The sequence below is a fragment of the Typha latifolia genome, chromosome 8 (assembly GCF_019914945.1).
Source record: "Typha latifolia isolate L0001 chromosome 8, TyphaL0001v2, whole genome shotgun sequence".
Classification (NCBI taxonomy): domain Eukaryota; kingdom Viridiplantae; phylum Streptophyta; class Magnoliopsida; order Poales; family Typhaceae; genus Typha; species Typha latifolia.
In genome coordinates, this window is record NC_133093.1 from 6,656,947 (window position 1) to 6,681,517 (window position 24,571).

The following is a 24,571-nucleotide window of genomic DNA, read 5'->3' on the forward strand; positions in this document are numbered from 1 at the left end:
AAATATTAGATATTATAACTTGTTTATGTTATTTTTATTTATTTTAAAGAGTAATTTATGTATATTATATTTTGTGCTAGTTTATACATAAAGAGTATAATAGTAAACATGTTCTCTTATGATCTTCTCTTTCAATAACTCCAACAAGAGTAAATTTATTTTTCTCTACTCTTCTCTTAGATACAACCAAACAAAATGTCACACTCTACGATTGCCAGCCGAATCAATTCTCCATCTGATGCTCTGCTCATAAAATAAGGCACTTCCTTACAAGTTTCTCTAACAACCAAAGAGGCAAAGATATAGAAAATGCTTAATAAGAAATCATCTTGCATTAGAACCTTTAATAATTTAATCTCGCTATTGGAGGATTAAGACAGAATTGTAGGTTATGTTCAAATAGCAAGGAGATTGCACATCCATGGAGCTGCAAATCAAATTCAGCTCTATATCTGAACTCTCACTACATGGAACAGATATATCAGATCCAAGATGGTTTAAAGAAAACAGATAAGAAAACTACTATTTCATTTTAGCGGTACCACTCTTTGCTAATCAGAAAAGAGAAGGATAAGAAAAGAAGAGCAAGAAAGAAGAAATTTATTAACCTAAATAGATCCACATGCATATGTACAATAAACACACACACACACACATATATATATATATAGTATAAATGTTTGTAGACTTACTAACCAATGAGAAATAAGAAGACATATTCTTCACTGTTGCACCAACACAAATCCATTCTGTGATTCTATAAAATTATGCATTTACCTTACCTCCAGCTATCACGAGCAAAAAAATAGGCTACCAATAGTCCCAGAGGTACTATTTCAGGTAAGGCGCCTTTTGTGTTACATTTCTATAAACAAACAGCCACTTCCTATAGTCATGCATATGGTTGTTTATTCTACGTATGGAACTCCCAGGAGTATACTTGCTCAATCTAGAAGTTATGCTCACAGATGCTTGGTTCATCATATATGCAGAATCCAGGACAACCATTTTACAAATTTTGTTGGGTGGTTGGGGTTAACTAAACCTTTTGTTTCCCAAAATATTCAAAAGAACCTTTTCCCATTAACCCCCCTCTCCTTCCTTTCTCTCTCTCTCTCTCCTGTTCCTTTTCATTTCGAACATGTCTCAGAATCAATCTCAAATGAGAAGTTCTTCATAGGATTAGTTCCCTCAGGTTTTAATGGACATTGATTCCTAGATATGAACATTGATTTTGATGATTTTTTCCTACTAGAAGAACGCCAGATACTCTTTGCAGCTTGGAGGAGGCATTTCCCAACTTCAGTTTTGATGCACTTACTACTTGAAGCTTCCATATGCTTGTTTGCAGATAATGGAGTGGATATCTTCCTTGACCTACAAGGTGCTGTACCATACAGTACTTTTCTGCTCCTAGCTTCCATATGCTTGTTTACGGATGATGGAGTGGACAGCTTCCTTGATCTAGAAGATATTGTATCATACAGTAATTTTCTTCTGACTTTCCTTTTAGATCTACTAGTTCTTTCCCCATATAATGTCTCTGTGTCAACTTGGCAAATACTGTGCTCATCACTTACAAGAAAATTAGTAGATGTATCGGTCTTACTATCAGTGCCCAAGACATCATTGTCACAAGAAAAAGAAACGACTTCATTGTTGCCACTTTGTAGATTGTTCACATTTAAGAGATTATTATCTCCAGACAGCCTTTTCCCAGAAGATTTCACACTGAAGGAACAATCATTATGAGAACCTGTAACTGCTATCCTCTTTGAAGATCCCTGAAGAGCCGAGATGCCAATATCTCGGATTTCTTCACAGTTTAGTACATTGAAATGATTAGTAAATATCCCACACTCCTCGATATCTTTGGGAAAGATATAAGATGAATCTACCTCATCATAGTCAGCAAAGTATCTCGTAATTAAACCTGTTACAGATACTTTACCAGATAAACTCATGCTTGAATTTGCATACCTGGACATGTGCTTCAGTTTCTTACTCTTTAATGTGTTTTCTGGCAAAAGATTATCATCGTGTTGATTCATGTTGGTGGACACATCCATGACGGTACTTAATTTTGTTTGTATTTTTATCTCCAGAATTGAAGTTGAAGTCACTTCAGCTACATGTTTATTTTTGGAACTAGCAGGATTATCCTCCATGAGATCATTTAGAGATCCAGAACTTGTATTCTTTGTACGAACTTGTTTTCCTATTGTCTTTTTGCTGTTCTCTTTTCCGCTGAACCTAGGCAAGGAAAGGACATTCAGTTTCTTTGCATTGCATGTAAAATGATTTCTTCTACTGCTAGCAGCTTTGCACTTAGCATTCAGATCTCCAGATCTGATGTTACTCGCTGATTTTGAACAATTTGTAATATCACTAATATCAGAGACAGAGTCTTCAGTCTCCTGATTTAGGTTACATTGCATAGTAGTATCATGTTCATGTCTATCAACGAACCATTTCGGTCTCCTTGATGATTTTAACTTCTGCGATGCAACTGAAGTACTGAGGTTTGATGTGCCAGTTCTATGATTGTTAAATATTTGCACTGATGAAAGTTTTTCCATTGAATGTACAGTTGTTTCTTCCCTGTGCATGTTCATCAATGGAAAAGCATCCATATGAAGAAACCAAGTATCTGCTGACCCCACAAAGACAACCTTTAGAGGCATTACGTCTGAAAGATGATAAAATAAAGATCTTCGTTTTACCTACAGTAGCCAAAAGAAAGAAAAAATTATGAAAGTTTAAATTAGCGTTTAGGATAGAGAACGCATTACTTAGCAGAACATAAATGGCATACCATTAAAGACGTGACCTTGATTTCACCAAGTTCTGGAAAACAAGAGAAATGATCTCTCGCAAGTATAGCTGCAGAAAACAGAAATTACTCAACCTTAATGTATCAAAGCTACGGCAGAGACATAGTCGATGATGTTTACACTTAGAAACATCATGCATGAAAATGCTCTTAGATACCAAAATGAATGCTTCCATCACTTTCTAAGAACCACATAGATGTATTCCAGTCGAGTAACATTAGATTGACAGCATGAGAAGAAGAACTATATTTCTAAGAGAGTCGTAGCTATATAGCCTGAATGACAGAATGAAAAAAAAAAAAAGGCAGCGTGTTTATATACTCTTTTATTTAAAGCAATCAATCTTCTCTAGGACCTTCAATTACCTAGCACTCTTTGGAAAAAATGAGGTGTCATAAAGTAAGAAAAAGGAAGAAAAACACCTAAAATTTGAAGGATACAAATCATTTTTATACTAAAAAAGGTTATTTTGTAAATTTAAATCCCTAGAATCAACGTTACGACCACAAACAAAGGCATCTCTAATAAAATACTTCAGAAAATCGAACTGGTAACTTCAAAGATGAAGAATGCTTTTCGTACCCCCAGTTAGGTAAAACTTAAAATTTGTCATGTTTATGAAGATTTGAAGGAAAAACTATACCAGATTGGCTATAAGAACTGTACGGGCTTCTTGGTGTAGATCCTTTTCTTTCCTAATGGCAGTTTTTGGAAGATGGTTCTCTTTACATTTGAGCTATGGTTAGCTATCATCTTGATCTTGCAAAATTTCAAAATTCCTATTGCGTTGTCTTTTTCCCCTACTCGCTTCCTCTTTTGCTATTTCCAAGAAGTTGATTCCTACTGGTGAAGTGGAAAAAAGTAAATAGGATACGCCCAACATGCCCAACTCCAGTATTGGGATAATTTACTCATTTGAGCATTTCAACAAACAGAAGAACGACACTAAGCTTTAGTTTGAGCAATGCTTACACTTGAGCTCGCCGACCGTGATGCTAGGAGGAACGGGCACGGCGAGATGGGTGGCGAGGTTGGTGTCGATGAAGACCGGGATCGAAGCGGGCGAAGTCGGCGAACCCATGGAGTGGAAAGCTACGGGAGATCAACCTATTTTTCATGAGCTTATGCACATGGCACTATGGTTAAGCTCCAACATGAGCATGCCTACGATAAACCTCAGTTTTGTTTACTGAACTAGGTTTCCCTGCAAAATAAATAATATTTTTTAGTGCTTTTACTGTAAATATTACAAAAAATTTGAAAAAATTATTCATTTTCAGCCCATCTCATCTCTCTTGCCCAAACAGTCTTTATAGTTACTCTTTAACTCTTTTCCATTTTATTTCTTGCATTAACTGCCTCTATTTTTTTTTTCTTGTTGTTAAACCCTAGTGACATAAAACTCTCTCTCCAATCTTTCCTCCACTTGGTGAACCCATATTGCTAGAGAACTAATTAAATCCTAGGTTGAATCATTCATGTCTCTTATCCTTAGATAAATCATTCACCACTACTAAGAGTAATAAGGTAATTTATGTAACTTACTATTAATTTTTTGTTAGTTTATTTACGAATCATGTAATCAATTAATCTATTTAACTAGAATATATATTTTTGTAGGTTTTTTATAATCTATCTTTGCATTCTATTACTACTTACACATATATGACCTATTGACTTATGTAAGTTTTGCCCGTTTATATATAGATTCAATTGTTAGTTCCATGTAATTATGATTTATAATTATGTAGATTTTAATCAGTTGTTATGTAGAATCTTGATTATTCCTAAAATTTGGTATTAGTAAGTATGGATTCCTCAGATTTAGTATTCATAAAATCCAGAGTTATTATCAGTAGAATCCGGAGACACTTTCTCAAATTAATATTCATTCAATCAAATTTTAGTTACTCTTATTCACAATATATATTTCGACACACAACATTATGTATCTTGACGTTAAGACATATAATTTAATAGCCAAATTCTTTTATATAATATTCTTATTGACAAAGTGTTTACCATTTGTGCATTGCCATGTACATTAATTTGTTTACACTCAATAGTTTTTTTTTACATAATCAATAAATATATTTGCGAAATCTATAGATGTATTTTGGGACTCCATTTATCTACAGAATCCAAAAATAATATTCTTGTAAGTATATCTAGTGGAATGCTAGTTTGATTATTAACGGATTTCATAATTATATCTATGCAATCCATATTTATTTTCGTAGAATTCATAGATGTTATTTGAAGTATTTGGAGGTATCATGCAAGACCTTACATTGTGCCATATATTTTTACATTTTAAGCATCTCATTATTCTTATCTCTCCAATCTCGTCTTTGGACATTTTTTTCCCATTTTCGTCTAGATCTAACACTCACCGGTGTAGTTAACAGCTTAATATGGGGGAAAAAATATCAATAAAATCTAAAAGTATATCAACAAAATATTGCCTTGGCCTATCTCCATGCTTGTATATTCTAATGTCAAAGAAATAAATAACTTTTTGATATAATGGGTAAATTTCAAACATTAAGAAGATAAATTCATCCTTAATGATGCTGACTTTAAATCTATTATGGTAGAGTTCTTTCTAATGCACATCTAATATTATAGCATCTTCTATATGAAAAATGATTGAAGCATACTAGTATAGAGGTTTGAAAATATTATCTATAACAATCAAATTCTAAATTGGCTAGACATGACAATGAGACAGATTATAACTAGATATCAAGATAGAAGGTAGTTTGGTTTAAAGCAACATAGCACTTTTGACACCTAAAGCCAAGAGTAAGCTAGAGAAAAATAACGAAAAAGCAAGAAGATTTGAAATTATATATGCTAGAAGGAGAATATTTGAGGTCACTGCAGCTTTGGGTATATTTATAGTTCACCTTGAAGAACAAAAATGTAGTTGTAGAAAATGAGATCTGATAGTATACCTTGCCCACATGCAGTTGCATCTATATTTTTTGACAGAGGAGAACTAGAAAATTACGTCTACGAATGCTTACATTTGTCAACTTATTTGAGGTCATATGATCACATGATAAGTCCTATACTAGATTAGAAGATATGAGACCATTGTAATTATGACCCTATACAACCTCTCTTAAGAAGGCAACTAGGCAGGCCTAAAAAAGTGAGAAAGAAAGGTATAGATGAGCCAAAAAAACCCATTCAGAATCAGAAAATATTTTACAACATTAAGGTGTAAGAAATGCAATCAACATAGACATAATGTAAGAACTTGTGGACAATCACCAATGAGATAGGTAATCACTTTTACTTTTTCTCTATACTATAATTACTTTTTTTTGTACTATCATATGTTTTACTTATCTACATGCTATAATTGGATTATGCTCAGGAATTTAGTAGTCCACTAGTTGGTGCATCAGCCAATAGTAGACCAGCTAGAGTTCCAACAATCAGTGGTGGACCAGCTAGTGTTCCAGTAGCCAGTGGTGGACCAAGTAGTGTTCCAGTAGCCAGTGGTGGACCAGGTAGTGTTCCAGTAGCTAGTAATCCACCAAGTAGTGTTTCAGCAGCTAGTGGTTCACCAAATAGTGTTCCTATATCTGCAAATGTGCCAAAGTAAAGAGATGGTTCTTCATCTAGTAAGATTTGCTACTCTTTAATTTTTAGTAAAACTATTACTAGTGCAACATTTTTAGGAGGGCAGAAGAATCAAAAGAATTAGAGATGGAGTATTATCACAGTCAGATAGAACTTTTTCAACTTCTATTGCTTCAAGAGCTCCTCCCACACAAAGTAATATAGTTCCTCCCACACAAAGCAGCCAGACAGGAGTTCCTCCCACACAAAGCATCCAGATAGGAGTTTAGGAATTGAAGCTTGTCTATGGTAGCTATGCTTTAGACATTTTCTTATTGGTAGCAATGCTTTAGACATTTGCTTATTAGTTGTAATGCTAGTGTACCGGTAGTTATAGTAATACTTCTAGCAACTATATAATTATAATACTTCAGAGAAAATTTATCAAGAAAGTTATACAGCAAGTGTATACAATGTAACTACTATTTTTACTTCAAGAAAGTTACACAACAAGCTTCACATAAAATTCATTCATTAAGATTTTAATAATAGAGTCATCAAGAAAGCTATACAATGTAACTACTATTCTTACTTAACAAACATTATTAATACTAATGTAACTAAAATAGCATGCAAATATTTTAATTTTATCTCTCTTCTTTCCGGCCTCTATTTTCTTTAACAAAATATCATTTTTCTTGCAAATCTTCTCATTTCCCTCTTCTACGTGTACAAGTATTCTCTCTAGATCCACTTTGTAGATCTGCTTGTATTAACTCAGCATTCTCAATGTCTTTGCCCCTAGAAGAAGTAAGAAGTAGGAGTATCAATTCAACAAAAAAAAAACGTATAAGAGCTTTGCAAAATAAAACAAAAAAAAACAACAAATCAAAAACAGAAAAAAAAAATATGGACTGTAGCAACTGGTAATGGTTTGGCTAAGAAAATGTAAAAGAAAATGTATAAGAGAAGAGAAGACTTAGCTTGAAATTAACACAGCCTATCAATCTTCGTTTAGGAATATGCTCTATAAATGAGGTCATAATCGCTAACCTTAAGCCACAATAGCATGTAATCGACCCATTATTCACAGTTTGGTGGTTGCTGCTATTGCTACTACTGAAGGATGTCATAATCGCAGAGGAGGGAGAAAACAAAATGGAGGCAAGAAGGGAGGGAGAGAATGGGAAGGGGGAAGGTTTAGCTCGGATTGACAATAATGGTAGGAAGAAGGGTTTAGGAGAATATATTGGAGGAAAGTGGATTGGTAAAATGGTCCATCACTATTGGACCAAGATGAAATTTAGTTCTTTTTCCTCTAATGATGGCATCTTGGTCACTTCGCAGCTAATATATTCTAACATAACTGCCACGTAAGATGATTCGCCTAATTTTTCGACAAGTAAACTAACGGAATGGTGACATTATAACTCTTAAAAAGTTTAGGGTGACATTGTAACCTAAAAGAGTTTAGGGGGTCTTCGTGAAAACCAATTATAATTTAAGGGGGTGTCCGCGTAATTGACCATTTTAATAATTATAAAGTTACTCATATTTTTAGGCAAGCTAATCATACTGCAAATTGGCTTGCTTGTAAGGGTAGGAGCTTAGGCTTTCGGTGTACTTAGGATGGGGATTATCTTTCTGCGCTAATGCATATTTTGGTCTCTAATGGTAGAGGAGACTTTTGTACTTGCCAAAATTAGTTCTTAATAAAGTTTTCCTTTTTAAAAAAAAAATTATCCGCTAAGGTTTCCATTTGAGAGGTGAACCATAACGTTAGAGGACAATATAAAAGGGGAAGTTAGTTTAGAGTTTTGTTGCTAGAAAGAAGAAAAAAAATTAGGGATTGTTATGTTGCTGAATGGAGAAGAATGCAGAGTAGATGTCATTTTGTAAATTTATATACTTGCACTATCTTTCCTCCTGAAAGAGGATGCCTTATTTACCAGAAAAATATACATTAGAAAGGACAAAACCAAAATAAGAGCTGCAATTAGGTGTACATTTGTGTTCTTATGAGCATATTTAAGGGTACTTTGGTTATTTTGTATCTAGAATGGGTGAAACCTTAAAAAATAGCTATAATGGCTAGGAGTGCAGAGAGAAATGATATCGATTTTTAGTGGAAATCGCCCAAATAAAGTAACTAAGTCAACTCTTTTTTTTTGTTCTAAAACGCAAATATTATCTCAAAACTAGATATAGTCAATGCTCAAAATTAGGTACAGACAATTATATCCTTATGTATACTTTGAGTGTCCATATACGAAAAGGGTGGAAGCCCAACTAGGGAAGCGCCTTGTAAGTGCAAATTCATATAATGGCATATTTTTAGTATTAGATTAAGACATGGCTTGTGGAAAAGTACTTATGCAAAAAAATAACAATAAATAAAGTCATAGAGCTTACTTTTAATTTTTGACACAAGTTTTACATGTTGTCTGTGTGTAATTTAGAATTGGCCGCGCACCAGATAGGCTAACAGCAAATAGAAAGTTCTAAATATATTTCAAATTTAATGTTTCTTTTGGGTTTCTCCTAATATGAATTATAGAAGTTCCTCCATAATTATTTAAACAATCTAGAGACAGAGAAAACATCCATCCCCTTCCAATGATCTCTCAATTGAAGCTTTCATCTCCTTATCATTGTGTGAGAAATAATTTGAGTTGGAGTGCTAGTCAAGCATCATATGCAACTTGTAGCACATCGGTGGAGCTAAATTAGAGGTTAGAAGGAGGATCCGTGCAAAGAGAACTCAAGGGTTTTAAGTTTAGTATCTATGACTTCTTAGTTCTCTCAAAGAGCATACTTTTTACCAAAGTGTGAGTGGAACTATTACATATGTCTGGGTGCTAAACTACATCAGAAATTGATCATTAAGCATTGGAGGATCTGAACCAAAGTTGTCTATATTGACACCTACACTAATATAAGAAATTTGAAAGTTATTACGAACTAGATTTGGACCAATATAGATGTAAGAAAATTATAAAAATTTATCTGGTGGTTGCCTCATGAGTTAGAGTTCCAATGTTTCACGTGAATCCAGCATCAAGATGAAAAGTTATAAATAAAAGAGTGGAGGATGTTTAGAATGGGTTAGAATAATAAATATCCGACATAGTGGCGATCATTAGAGGGTAAGGAACAACCAAAGGTGGTAGTGGTCAGCCGTAAGGTAGGGTGGCTACTAAAGAAAGGTGGAGGCTAGGGTTTAATGCTTGAAGGTGGATCTAGGGTTATGATCCCCTCCTATGAAGATAAAGTCGATCCAAAGGCTATAATAAGAGAAAAAGACTAAAGAATAATATTAGCTAAACTTAGATTTATTTCTTGACTCTAATCAAAACATGTCTACTCCTATTTATAGGAATAAAACTCCTATTGAATTGGGATTCACATGCGAATTATCCGATTTATTTAAAATTTAAAGTAATAAGATAAATCTAACTAACTAACTTAACTTGACTCAATTGACTAGACTTAACCACGTAGTAGAGTTATAACAATCCACCATGTTTCTAATACATTGTCTATAAAGTGACTAGTTTCTGATGTCCTTGCCTTTCTTTGTTAAACAACTCATATATCCAATACATAAATATAAGCATTTTCACTTTCATATGCACAAAATTGACCATATAAAAAAAAAAAGAAATTTGCATATAGCACTCAATCTTTTAATAAAATTATGGTTTACACCCTATATTTTTCACTATTTGCAAATCAAGCCATGCCGTTAGATCAGTTAGTTAAATTTAACTAAATCTTTGAGTTAAGTTAACTATATTAAAAAAATTATAAAAATATCCTCAACCAAGTCATACTAAGGGCATTTTAGTTATTTTATAAATAATATATCTCTATTTAACAGAATATTCTTACAATGGTAGTTGCACATATTCGTTAAATCATATGTCTCGATTTGCAAATACTAAAAATTATTATATATAAGCTAGATATTGGTTTTTAATAATTACTACATGAAATAATGGTTTTCATCTATTACTAAACCAAATAATTACCATATATAAGCTAGATATTGCATCTATAGATGCAGCATTTTCAGATACAATTAACTAAAGGGATAATTTTCTTTTCACCCCTGAACTATCACCCATTTCCACAATGACCCCCTAAATTTTTTTTTGGTACACTATGACCCCTTGAACTATCATAAATATCCAACTTGACCTCTTCCATTATCCATTTCCGTCCATAAGTTATTATGTGTTGGTTACGTGACAAGTAAATGGCCAGAATACCCTTATATGCATATGATTTTTATAATGACCATAATACTCTTATATAGCTAATTAAAACCCTTTTCTTTTTCAATATTAGCCGAACCCGATTCTCCATTATTTTTCTTCCAAAATCTTCTGCATCTCATCCTCTTCTCCAATCTTTCCAACTCCCCACCTCTCACCTCCATTAAAAAAAAATTCGTTCTTCAACTCCAACCTCCCACCTCCATACCCTACACAATGAAGTTTCGGCATCTCATCCTCTTCTCCAATCTTTCCAACTCCCCACCTCCCACCTCCATTAAATTTTTTTTCGTTCTTCAAGCTCCAACCTCCCACCTCCACACCCTACACAATGAAGCTTCTCCCCCTACCAGTATTATCAATCTCTCACCTTCATGGCACTTTCAAGCTCTCTAACTGGTAACATTGATAGTCAAAGAAGGCACTTTCCAACTCCCCCACCTCCCACCTCCATTAAATTTTTTTCGTTCTTCAAGCTCCAACCTCCCACCTCCTCCCCCTATTTGTTGGGGTGAGAGAGGTCGGAGCAAGAGAGGAGAATGAAAAAAAAAATTGGGGGCAAAAGGGTATTAGGGCAGAGGGCAATGAAGGCATTTCAAAAAATAAATTTTATATTTAATTTTAGCTCTGCCACGTAATTAACCTGCTATATTGAGTGGAGGGGCAACTTGGTCAATTCATTGATTCTGTCAACGGCGTCAGGGGGTGGGATATTTTTAATAGTTTGGGGGGTCATAGTGTACCAAAAAAAAGTTTACGGGGTCATTGTGAAAATGAGTGGTAGTTCAGGGGGTGAAAAGGAAATTATCCCTTAACTAAATGACCCCTTAATTAAGTGTTTTCAAAGGTTAGTACTTTAAAAGTTAATTAGTAAGCATGCATGCTCAAGATAGCTAGGGAACGTATAGTCAGAGTACTTTAAGATATCTCTGTACAAACTGTGCAATCAGTTATTTATAAAGCTCGATTTATAAATAGTGAAAATATTAGGTATAAATCATAATTATATTATAAAAGTAGAGTAATTATATACAAATTTTTCTAAAAAAAAAATCTAAAGTTATAATCTCGTTAGAGTATCTATGAATCTACATAATGGTGTAAAATGTGTAGCGACGTGATGCAAACAATGGAGCTCATGTACAGATTACTTTTCTTTTTTCTTTTTTTCTTTTTAAAAAAAGATTCGGAATCAGACCCTAATTAAACTTTAGAGCTGTAGAAATCATTTATGGTTCCATGTTGCTACCGGCAGCTGACATGTTCCTCACTTAAAATGTATCGCAATTAGGTCAACTAGTTATCAGTTGGCTAAGAACAATGATTAACATAACCAATTAACAAACACAACATCTCTATCTGATATTCATAAATAACAAACTACTTAGGCTAACCAAATCTATAAATAAATCGAGAGGAGAGGAAAGGAAAAGAGAATAACAAATCTAAGCCCCTGAGAGAAACAAACACAAACACAAACCCTAAACCTAGCTAATAAAAGAAAACAACGCTCAGCACACCCCCTAACACTGCCATGAAAGCGGTGGAGTATCCAGCTACAGCCAAGGAGGCACCAGAGCTCTCCTGGTGACCAGATGGTCCTTCCCATGAGCCATGCCCGGACCCTCCGCTGCCACCCGGCTGCAACCCCGGCGCCGGTCCGGGGCTACCGACGGTGACTTCGGGATGCACCATTACGCGTATGATGAGCCTCTGGCCGGCCTCGCAGTGCCCGGCCGTCCCGCTGATGAAGTAGAAGAAGCCGTACCGGTCGAAGCGGAACGTCGTGTTCCCATCGGCGAACTCGAGGAGAGGCGCTGTCGTGTTGCACTCGCTGTAGGCTTTGCGGTCCACGAGGAGCACCGAGTCGTTCACGTACTTGAAATCTGCACGCATGATTATTGATTGATTTACCCGTGATGCAGTTATCATTTGTTATATATATGAAGTTCAAAATGTTCTGAATACTGCTTCGTGATCACAACTATTCTGCTAGCTAACTCTCTCCTCAAATAAAAAACGAAGCGTAGTCAGGGAATCAGATTCTTTTTAATTCTTGTTTCGTTGTTGTGTTTCAAAAGTATAGAAGAAACAAATTAAGAGCTAGTAACTTACAAACGTAGTCGCCGACATGAAATCGGCTCCTCATGGCCCAATGGTTGTAACTCTCGGTGTCGTCAGCACCCGGAACTTTCCAACCCTTCGATCCGCCCACGTGGAACTCCAAAGCCGATTCCACCGGCGACATCAGAAGAGAAACAAAGATGAAGAGAGAGAAGAAGAAGAAGAAGAGGCGGTTAAGACCATTAGATGGTGCAAGAGAAGCCATTGTTGTGTGTCGAGAGAGAGAGAGAGAGAGAGCGATAGTTAGAGCTTCTCCTTTCTGTGGATGAGTACTATGAAAGGTTTTGATTGTTTGAGAGAGAGAAGGGAGGGAAAGAGAGTAGTTATATGGGCTGTGATCTCTCTGCCTCCGCAGTATTAGGTTGGAGAGGGGAAGAGAGTGGATGGGTGTGTGAAGACTGGGGTAGTTACCACGTCCACGTTTCAGCATATCATAAGGTAGATGGAGGGAGTATGGTCTACGTGTGGGAGTTATGGATTTGAAAAGGTCAACTTCGTTGGAACGTGGCTCTCATCATCGATATATTTTGGATCTTTACGAGATTAATATGTAATCCAACTATGGACAGGGTAGTCAAAAGTAATCGAGCATGGTTTGATACTAGAGTCGATCAAACTTGGCTCCAAAGCCTTCCAAGGCTCAGAAAGTAGGATTGAATAGAGTTCGGCTTGAGAAGGTTAATTAATACATTCATCCATACATATTTAACCACGCTGAGACGCACGTATTCACATATCTAAACACAATCGTTTACATACATACATACATACATACATACATACATACATACATACCTACATACGTACACACGAAGTTCATGTGTATAGATACGTACATGCGTAGATACGTACATGTGTAAGTACGTTCACACAAACGTACGTATACATACATACATGTGTATGTACATACATACATACATACATGTACCGTGCATAAATTACATGCATACATACCGGGTGACAAGTTAATTCGACTCGATAATATGACATGGTAACATAATTTTTAAATAAATTTGAATTTAGCTTAATCTGGTCAGGATACTCGTTTAGTCTAATTATTAAACGATTGTATTCATTTATTATCTCAATTTATTTAACCCATTTATTATCTGACACGCCACCATTTAAAGCTCCGGAGACGGGATTTCTGTCATAACCAATTTGTTAGCATACAATTTTCTTTGGGTCAAGCTTACGATTTTGGTGGACTTTTGGTGGATTAAAGGGATTGAACTCTCCCCCAAAAAGAAAAGTGGGACGGATAGTCTATTGCTGCCTAGCGGTATCGATAGAAAATTGTAAGTATAAATTAGTCGTATTTTATTTTTTCTCTTAGCTATATATTGTTTATAAAGAATAAAACTAATAATAAATTGGTAGAAGTTGATGCTCCTGTTATTAAGGAAACAGTTATAAGGATAAACAATAAAAAAATATTTAAATTCTAATTTTTTATTAATTAATCTAGTTACATATGTAAAATATCTTATATACCCTTTAATTTATTAACAGATAAAAATTATTTTTATAAATAATTGGTTAGTATGGAACGTTACTTAAAAAATAATGGAAATTTGCATATAACACCTTTTCTTTTAATAAAATTATAGTTTATACTCTATATTTTTACTATTTACAAATCGAGCCTTATGATTTAATAAATATACGCAGAAAATACCTTGTCGTTAGATCAGTTAGTTAAACTTAACTAAATCTCTTAATTAAATTAACTATACTAAAAAAATTATAAAAATACTCTCAACCAAGTCATACTAAGGGTACTTTAGTCATTCTAGAAATAATGGCATTTTAGTCATTTTAGAAATAATAGTTATCTACTTAACGGAATATTCTCATAGCATTAGTTTAAATCTAATATAGAGTATTGTTTGCACATATTTGATAAATTATAGGGCTTGTTTTGTAAATAGTAAAAATATAGAGTGTAAATCATAATTATGTTATAAAGTCGGGTGTTATATACAAATTTTCTATAAAAAAAAAGTAAAGAAACGTGGAGCTATTCTAAGTCAACAATATAGTTAACTCTGGTACTTAACCAAAGACTAAATACATTTGTAAGTAAGTAATATTACTCCCATAATTGAAAAAGTAGTAGGTAATATTACTTCAAGACTTTACGAAAGGCTTACTGCTTTACTGCTAAGGAACAGATACTAAAAATAGTTTATCGAAACTTAGCTTTATGTTCAAAATCCATAAAATATTATTCCCAATATTTGTAGATGAATTCAAATTAAACCCATACTTTTTTCATGAACTAATAGAAGGATACACTGTTACAATGGCCAGACTAATAACTAATCAATGTGGAATTATAGCCTTATGATAATCTATAACTTTTTTCTCACACCTAAAGAAATATAATTGTCTACCTAATTTTATTCATAAATCCATTGCCATCTGCTTACCCTCTACTAGTGTGAACCATTTATTCTGGATCAAGCTCTTAGCCGTACATATAAACATCTTATTCTAGTAGAAGCCATCTTATTCTAGTATAGTAAGTAAACAATCACTTATCATAATACTTGTTTATAATACCTATTTATTTCTCTTCTCTTTTTTCATCTAATATTTTTATATTTATTATTACTATTTTACCTTAGAAAAGATATTAATGATAAAATAACTAAAATGATCTTGTTTTTATTAAATATATGCATACGGAGAGAAAATTTAGAATGACTTAGTAATACAAAATAAAATTGAGAGAGATGAAGTGATTTTCACAACATAATAGTAAAATATATTTAACTGAAACTTTTATTGGTGCCCTATTTATTCATATGGGATCTCCAAAAAAGCCAACAAATGATAGCCAATTTGCTAAAATGTCAGAAAAATTTGTATTTTTGATAAGATCTCCCCTTTTGGTTAAGGTTCATTGTCTTCCAATTATCAGATCATGACTTATTTTGGCACGGAAATTTGTAAATATACTCTCGAAATATACCGTTATCGGATCGACGTGAAATTTGGATATGTTGTAGCCCCAGAAAAGAGTTTTTCAATAATTTAAGTTTCAAGTGGATCGGATGAGAGAATATCGAGATATCGTCTGATTAGTGGACGAACGTCAGGGGGTTTGATCAGGATTCGTGGATTGAGGCACGAGATCCTAGGATGATGGTGGTTAGAGGTGGACCGGCATTAATGGGGTGGCACCGGTGAAAAGTGGTGGTGGAAGGGTTAGGGCAAGTGTTGGATATATTGGAAGAAAGGGGAGAGAGGGTCACCCCTAAGGGACTAGGGTGATTGGTCGGTCGAGAGAGGTTAGAAGCGGCGTTGCCGGGGATTGAGAGAACAAAACAAAACTCAATTATTCAATAATGACTCTATAGTTGCCATTTACATCCTTTAGAGGTTAAACAAACAATTCAAAATTAACCCTAAACAATACATTATCGTTAACCGCGTTCGAACGTGCCCGCTCGCGTTTGAACGCACCTAATTCGCTCTTCTCTGGATTAACAACCTGCAAATTTAGGTGGACTCTAAAATTCTTATCCAGATAATTAATGAAGGTGATGGACCTTTGAGTAGCAGAAGTATCATCGGAGATATTAAGCAAATGATGAGACAATTCATCAAAATCAAGATAAATCACATCTATAGAGAAGCTAGTTTTGCTGCTAACTGGTTGGCCAACTACTCCCGTGCCAAATGTTTCCTTATTTTGTTGGGATGGCTCTGTCATTCTGGAGTTCATCTCTATTTTATATAAAGATGCTGGTAGAGTTTTGTATAGGAAAGGCAGTTTGATGTAGTGTTTTGAGGTTCATGGCCTGTTTTGTGCAACCAAGTAAATTTGCAAAAGTAAAAAGAGAAAAAAGTAAAATAAGAAGCAAAATAATAGATTCAGGGTGGATGGAATATTCTTATACGTCCAAAGAAATTAGCTCAGAGTAAGTTGATAAAATATAAGGTTTGATTTGTAAACATTATAACAAATATGTGAAATGAATAGGTGTTAAATGCAAATTTTCCAATGTTCAAAAAGTGATAGGTAGAGTGTACTAGAAAATCAATCACTTTTCTACCACTACTTTTTTTTAAAATTAAATACCACTATTTCCAATCTTTCTTCACAAATGAAACAAAACTAAACTGGCGTAGGCTCGTGAGTCAAGACAGACTTCCACGTGCTTCATCAACCAGTCTACTCACCAGTCTACTACCTACTTCTGGACAAGTAAATATAAATTGGTTTCTTTTACACATAAGCCCCTATAAAATTTGACAGATGTAAACTAAATCGCTACAACTTCTCAGTCAAGAAAATATTTTTAAAAATTTGTCTAACTGAATAGATGAAAGAAATTACCACTATCTTCCTTTCATATTCTTCATCTTGTCCTCTATATTAGTTTCTCTAAATAAATTTTAAATTAATATTTTCTAGTTATTTCAAAATTCACTCCTCGATAATTCACTTTTTAACCCCTACCCATTTTAAATTACCTTTTAATTTTATTTATTTTGGCTATAAAATAATTGTAACTCCCTTGTACCTATTTAAGTGGATAAAGTAAATATCGCTTGCAAATATTAGACGTTGATTTTGTCTTTTCTAATGTTGTACTTGTTGATAAAGAGAATTACATTACAACATTTTGTGGAAAGATAAGATGAACCAATCATAAGCTAATAATATTTATTTCTTTTGCACCCCACAACCTATTTAAGCTTATTTTTGCAATGATCCTATATTCTATAAATGAGTTCAGGGGTTTGAGTGTAATTATAGTTATAAATAATTTTATCAAAGTAAATCTATATTGGCTTGGTTTGTGTCAGTCACGTATATCACGCTTTGCAATATTTAAATCTTAGAAGGGGTGAAGTGTAATCAAGTACGTCTCCATCTACTTCTTCCTCTTCCTCTTCCTCTTCTCTCCTTCCATCCAGAGATCCGAAGCCAAAGGTGGGAACTTTTATTCATTGTCTCCTCCCATAAACCCTACCAAATCTCCCACATCTCTTTTTCGATCTACTCAACCGTATTTTTCCCAATCCATTCTCGATCTCTTCGCTGTAAATTTGGATCAATTTCGTTGTAAATTTGGATCGTCTTCATTATTATTGGATTGTCGTATAGTATCTCTTTTTATTTTCTTTTCGGCTGTGTTGCATTTCCCGTATCGTCTTTTTTGCTCGTTTTCTTTTGATCCTTGTAAATCGTAAGTTTTGCAATTTGATATCAACGATAATTTTTCTTTTTTATTTGAATAAAAATAACTCTCTTTTCTTTTTCTGCTTAATAGGATTTTTTTGGCGGGTTATTAAATGATACATTACATGGGAGAGCAAATCTCTTTGCTTTATTATTTGATTTTTTGTCCATAACTCCATCTGATTTATTTTTTCGCTTGATATGCTCATCTCTTGTTATATTCTTGTTTAGCTCCTGAAGTTATTTGTATCTGGATATACTGATGGCTTCAGAAGCAGCTTTGGACCAGATAAAGCCCAGAGGTGTACAATACATCCCTGCTGATTTTTTTATTTTTTATACTCTTTTTACTAATATGTAGAATCGTTTATATCAAGTAACATACCTAATTTGCATTTGATAGCATCCTTTGTTAAATTAATCATCATATCTAATAATTGAAATAGTGCTTGTTAGTTCTTGGAGTTTGTAGGGTCCTTCGTTAGACCCATATTTGCTGCCAAAGAGCTACTGTATTGGCCCTGCATTAGAATGCTCCTTTTAGTCAACCTAGTTCGTTCAGAAAATCCACTCATTAGAATGCATGTTAAGGTACTAGATTTTTGGCTTCTCTTTCCCTCCCCCAGTTTCTGTCAAATCTGTCACAGTTTTACATTCTAATTTTCCATATTATCTGAATATATGATAATCTCATAGTCCACTTTGATTCATATTGCTCATACTCCCACCAACAACATATACACCAAGCTGTAAGATTTACTCTAGGGAAGGAGATAATTGCTTAACTAATGGAAAGCTGAATGATGGATAGTTAAGTAATTTAATAAGGAGTGCAGATTTTGAAATACCATGGCTCTTGGAATGATATACATGCATAAATGTTATGCTACGAGTACATGTTCTATGTAGTTTATCCAGCTAATATGTTTTTTCCCTACAGATGTATGTGTTGTTGGTGTTGCACGAACTCCTATGGGTGGCTTTCTTGGTGCCCTCTCATCCTTGCCTGCTACAAAGCTCGGATCCATAGCGATTGAATGTATCTACCCCAAACAATCCCCCCCCCTCCCCACACACACACATACACACACGTGCACGCATGCATACACATACAGTTATGTTGGTTTAATATAAGGAACCTTACTCATTTTCTGACATTCTTAGGTGCTCTTAGAAGGGCAAATGTAGATCCAGCACTTGTACAAGAAGTCTTTTTTGGGAATGTTTTAAGTGCTAATTTAGGCCAAGCTCCTGCTAGGCAGGCTGCATTAGGTGCTGGAATACCAAATTCAGTGGTCTGCACCACAATTAACAAAGTTTGTGCATCTGGAATGAAAGGTGCAGTGGGTCTATTTTTGGTGAATCATTGCTATACAACAATTGGTAATATACAGTATAATAATATTATCCTTGTTCACAGCTACGATGCTTGCTGCACAAAGTATCCAATTAGGCATCAACGATGTTGTTGTGGCTGGTGGCATGGAAAGCATGTCAAATGCTCCTAAATATATTGCTGAAGCAAGGTTAGTTTACCTTTCTAATGAGAAACTTTTCCTTTATAATAGGTTTCCTTGGGTAAAAAAAGATCACATAATATACAGTACAGCTGACATAGTTAGATGGAACATCGTGCAATGCAATATGCAAATGGATGACAGTGCCTTTAATGAGATATTTGTTCCTTACCCATCTATTAACATGATATGTAAAGGCAGTGCCTTTTGCTAGACTGGTTTTCTGGAAGTTTATTCATGGTAATAAGATTCTTTTTCTTAAATGGCATATGTGGTCATCTCTCTCTCTCCCTCTCCCCCTCCCTGTTTGCTTACCTTCCTTCTCTTTCCTTGTTATACATGATACATATGCCTTCTCTCTAGAAGTATATTTGAGGAGAAAAATATAATTTGCACAAGAGAAAATCGTAAAGACTGATATAAAAGCTTGCTGCAGCTAAAATCATCCTTTGCTTGCATGTGTGCTGAATAAATGATCTGTAGGTTATCCTCAATCTCACTTCTTTGGATCTTGGTTAAACAAAACCTAAAACTAGGCTATTTTTAAGCCGGACCTATCGAGCCTGTCTTTGGATCAAAGATCTAATGATTATAGATATACTTATATATAATATATATTAATATATATTATATTAATAAATAATTTTTTGAGCTGAGCCTAGGCGAGCCGGCTTTGGCTGAGGCTTGGTTCCAAATTCAATTTGAGCCCATAAAGTTATTTAGGCTTGGCTTGGCTCAACTCAAGCCGAGTCGAGTCGAGTCTGAGTGGCTTGTTTATTTTGACACCCCTAAAGCAATGCCTACACGTCAAAGGCCCTTGATCCTAAGAATGAACATATGAAATATAAATAAGAAGATTGAATGCCCTAAAATAAAAAAGTTAGGTGAAATCATAAAAACAAACCTCGCCCCTCCATATCACCTTGGACCTATGACATCCCTGCAACCTTAACACTAATGTATCGACAGGGTTGGCTCCTTGTGTGCAGTCATGACAAGTTTAGATAATACAAATGAATAATAAATTAAGTAAAACACATTTGAGACAGTAAATTTACTCATTTCAAACAATTAATTATGTGAAAGGCATTATATTGTAAAGCTTGTGTTTTCTAAACTAGAAAGAAATATAATCTAACACTTTACCTAGAACTAGGGTAACCTAGAGCTAGGATAAACTAGCAATTGTATTCTTACTCTTATAACTGCGTCTATTACACCCTTCTTGCCTATAGATGTCACATAAGTTTTTTTTTTGTGGCAAATTCCTACTCGTTCATCTCATTACAAAACTTTGATGTCTTTGGTCTCAGTTTGGCCACCTGCTGTGTTGCTTGATTAGGTAAAATATTAGACTATCATAATTTGATTGATAATATTTGTCATGAATAGAATGAAACTCAGGCTCCTATTTACTCAAGCATGTCTCCATGATATATATATGATCAACAAAGGACCTCCAATTTAAGGTTGCAATTTTGCATGCAACAAGTACATAGGTGTATGCATAGTTCCTCATTTCAGTTGATACTTGATCCGTTTCAGAATGGATCAGCCGTATCGATCTGCCCGAAACTGGCGGGAATGGGTGGGATCCGACCCGGACCCCACCCCTCCACCTGCCTCCCTTTCTCTTTTTTCTTTCTCTCTCTCCTTTCTTTTTCTCTTTTTTCTCACTTCTTCCACCGGCGACCTCGGATGAGTTTTTTTTATTATTTTTTTTAGTTTTTAATTTCTATCATTCATTCCCTCTCTCTTTCTCTTCTTGCATCGAGTAGATCTGACAACCTCTACTGTTGCTGCTGCAGTGATGCAGCAGCACTAGTTGCTCAGAGCCTGAGAGAGAGAGAGAGGGAAGGGAAAGAGAGAGGGGGAAAGAAGTAAAGAAAAAATGGGAACTTGTCTATGTGAGTAATTTTTGAGTAAGTTTTGAATTTTGAGAGGGAGGAGGGGAGAGGGAGAGCTCGATATTCATCAAAATTTGAATTTTAAGTAAGTTAATACAACTTTTACATTTTTAGGCTTCATATGTGAGTAATTTCTATTTTCTTATTTTCCTCATTTTTTCTAAATTTTAAAAAATTTTCAGCATTTTTAAATAATATTTAGAATTTTACGTAATTAAAAATAGTCTGATCCGATATGAGCGGCCGATATGGCCGATACGTATCATTTTTTCGGACGGCCGATACTGATCCCAGATATTAAGAACCTTAGGTGTATGAATATTTATATTGTTGCATTTGCCGCACATGCAACTCTAGTTATTTAGGCCAACAAAGTTTGAGATCATTTATCTCTCAAACTGCTCAAATTGAAGCATTTAATGGTAATCCCAAAAACACCCAGACAATGATTAAATGAATTGTATGTAATCGAGCATTCTCGTTAGAACTAGTTATAATAGAAGTGATAGAAAGAGTAAAATCTTGGTGGTTGGTCATTATTTCATTTCGTAATTTCCATCTAGTATATAAGAAATCTGTTGCATGATAAAATGACATTTCCATCAACATCTTTATAGGCAATCCCCGCACACTTTTCATTACTTCAATAAATATCTCCAAATGATTGGTAGTTAGTGATGTCATACCGATGACTCTCTTCATGAGCTTGAGACCACTTTCTCTAGCAAAATATCATCAAATTATTTTTTCGGCATTTGGAATACACTGAGCTATTTGACCTATGTAAAAGTTCAAACTTTTGAATCTTATTTTGCAAAGAAGTTATGTGAACTTAGTTTGTCAAGCTTCTATCCTAGAATTTTTTTATTGGAGTTGCTAACATATGTTGGAGACAAAAACCATGGAAGACTAATAGCTCAATCCATCCATTTTTTTATCATTGATTGCTGTTATAATTCTGACGTGATGATCTAATATATGCCTTGCCTTTGAAGTACAATCCTGAAATGCAAGCATGTAAGAAACTAATCTTAACTATTAGGATTCTCACTCCACAACAACAAATGCAAGAGGAAACACATTATCATTCGTGTCGGTGGCAATAGTAATAAGTAAAGTTCCTTTATATTTTCTATAAAAGTTTGCCTATCAATATTAAACACTAGCCTACAATGTGCAAAGTCTTCGATGGAAGATAACAAAAAAAAAGTTTTAAAGAAGTTTATATTGGTTCATCCGAATTGACTTTGTTCCACACAATAATGTACGCTGGTTCTTATATTGCAATTCAAGCATAAAGGATGACAGTTTTATATGAATTAACTAACCACCAAATACATCTGCAATGACCTTTTATTATTTTCTTTCAAGCCTTTCGATATGAAATTTGATAGTGGTACTTTTTAAGAATGTGTCTCTACAATTGAGTAATATTAATTGAAGTGTCATTATTGATAAACCTTTTAATCTCATATGCAATGGATTTTATATCCATTGATGATGGTCCTTATTCAAAGATAGATTAAGGCAAGTATATGGACCATTATATTTAGTAATTTTCATATTTTATCGCTGTTATGTAACAACATATGTAACCTTCATTGATGTATGTTATCTTGTTTGCATTTAACATATAAAGTATTAGATTTAGAAGCTTTAATAGCATGCAAATCATTGCTTGTATACCTCGAAGGAGTAGACAAGTTGACAAATTGATTAATAACATTGACACTTCATGCCAAATATATATTGTACAATTGAAACATAGGCTGAAAATCACTGACCGAATTGTCTACAGTTCTATCAGACTCATCATTAGTTAAATGACCATCTAATAATGCATCATTATCCTCTTTGTCAGAGGTTTCATATAGTTCGCTATCTCTTTTTATATTGTATATTGCATTTCTATTAATATTCAATAATATATGCAATAGTTGTATTAGTAGATTGATCATCAAAACCTCTATGTGCTAGTTAACTAGGGCAGTCAAGAGGTTGACTAGGGCCATCAAGAGGTTGGCTAGGGTCTTCATGACTTGGTTGACTAGAGCCTTCATAAATTTTGTTGACTAGGGGGCCTTCATTAAATATCTATGTAATGTTATGCTGTAAAAAATTAACATTGTCCAGTGGTGCTTCAATTAGTGACTTAGTAAGGTTGATTTCTTGGTTATCAATTGTTGTAGCCACAATATGGACTTGATCAACCCACTGAGAAGAATATCTTGATGAAATACTTACCCACAATGTACGAGAGAGGCTTAAAGTTCTCTCAGCTCCACATTTGGTTGTAGTTTGTCATTCATATAAGTACCATTGCTGTAAAATGTGGCCACAATGTGGATTTTGCCTTCTCACCACCATGCTTTTATTGTGGCGGCAAAAATGATGGATTGGCACATGTTTTTGATTACCATTGTGGGTTATGGTGGCTATCATGGTGGATTATGGCCTATTATAGCGTATTTGAAGATCCTCTTTCTTTTGTTCAGGTCCGATACTCCAATTGTGGCGGTCGAATTATTGATTATAATATTAAAGTTTCGTTTTTCATTTTAGATATTTTATATCTGATGCTCAATTTAACGACTAATCTAAAGGATCAATAATTTGCCACTCTTAATTCCTCATCAACCAAACAATTGAAGAAAGCAAGGTTCGTAAACATTAAAAAAGTAGATTTGAAAAGGTAGATTTTGAATTATGAAAGGGATGACAAGGATGAAGTAGATGATGCAAAGTGATGGATGGCTATGATGATAAAGGAGAATGAGAGAATATAGCAGATGGTGATAAATTAGAATGGGAGAATCTAGCAGACGACAAACACATTTGATGAATGATATATTGAATTTGATTACTGTCTAAAGTGTTAGGCACCATAACTCAGAAGATATTACTTTTCTTCTTGATGATGTTATGTCAAATTATCAACTATTTTTAATACTATTTTTGATACATATAAACATTTCTTTTATCTTTTGTATTTTCTTTTTCTTTAATTCTTGTGTTTTTATGGACTTGATATGACATATTACTGATTTCATAGTTGTGGTTCAGCACTTCAGTTTTATATGTCAAAACAAAACTACTTGGCCATTGTGTACACACTGAGTGCTTTTTGAGACATTGATAAGTA

The 24,571-nt window shown here is 34.2% G+C and overlaps 2 protein-coding genes across 7 annotated transcripts in view; one reads left to right on the forward strand and one right to left on the reverse strand.

The window, feature by feature from the left end:
- Nucleotides 1-583: 583 nt before the first annotated feature.
- Nucleotides 584-4,055, reverse strand: LOC140793345 (uncharacterized). 3 transcript variants are annotated; one of them, XM_073144771.1, is made up of 3 exons: nt 3,807-4,055; nt 2,816-2,883; nt 584-2,723 (listed from the first exon to the last, which is right to left on the reverse strand). In XM_073144771.1, exons 1-3 carry the CDS (start codon nt 3,913-3,915, stop codon nt 1,131-1,133), a joined length of 1,770 nt encoding a protein of 589 aa, XP_073000872.1. In that variant the 5' UTR covers nt 3,916-4,055; the 3' UTR covers nt 584-1,130. The 3 variants fall into 3 exon arrangements, with proteins under 3 accessions (XP_073000872.1, XP_073000874.1, XP_073000873.1); XM_073144773.1 differs by having other exon boundaries at nt 584-2,650; nt 3,807-4,051; XM_073144772.1 differs by lacking the exon at nt 3,807-4,055 and adding an exon at nt 3,478-3,677.
- A 13,585-nt stretch (nt 4,056-17,640) lies between these two features.
- The window catches only part of LOC140793636 (acetyl-CoA acetyltransferase 2-like), a 36,961-nt gene continuing 30,030 nt past the window's right edge, over nt 17,641-24,571 (forward strand). For 2 of the 4 annotated variants that reach the window (XM_073145244.1, XM_073145242.1), the window contains exons 1-5: nt 17,641-17,756; nt 18,237-18,307; nt 18,946-19,044; nt 19,170-19,343; nt 19,426-19,531. In XM_073145244.1, coding sequence (XP_073001345.1) covers nt 18,268-18,307; nt 18,946-19,044; nt 19,170-19,343; nt 19,426-19,531 — 419 coding nt within the window. In that variant the 5' untranslated portion in view covers nt 17,641-17,756; nt 18,237-18,267. Of the gene's footprint in view, nt 17,833-18,236; nt 18,308-18,945; nt 19,045-19,169; nt 19,344-19,425; nt 19,532-24,571 lie in introns of all 4 variants that reach the window. The other 2 variants (XM_073145245.1, XM_073145243.1) reach the window with 2 other exon arrangements.

Excerpts from the sequence above, each read along its gene's own strand:
- LOC140793345 (XM_073144771.1), bottom strand. The coding sequence starts at position 3,915 with ATGGGTTCGCCGACTTCGCCCGCTTCGATCCCGGTCTTCATCGACACC. Across the intron at positions 2,884-3,806 it reads CACGGTCGGCGAGCTCAAGT|CTATACTTGCGAGAGATCAT; the intron begins GTAAGCATTGCT and ends TGTTTTCTGCAG. Across the intron at positions 2,724-2,815 it reads TCAAGGTCACGTCTTTAATG|GTAAAACGAAGATCTTTATT; the intron begins GTATGCCATTTA and ends TGGCTACTGTAG.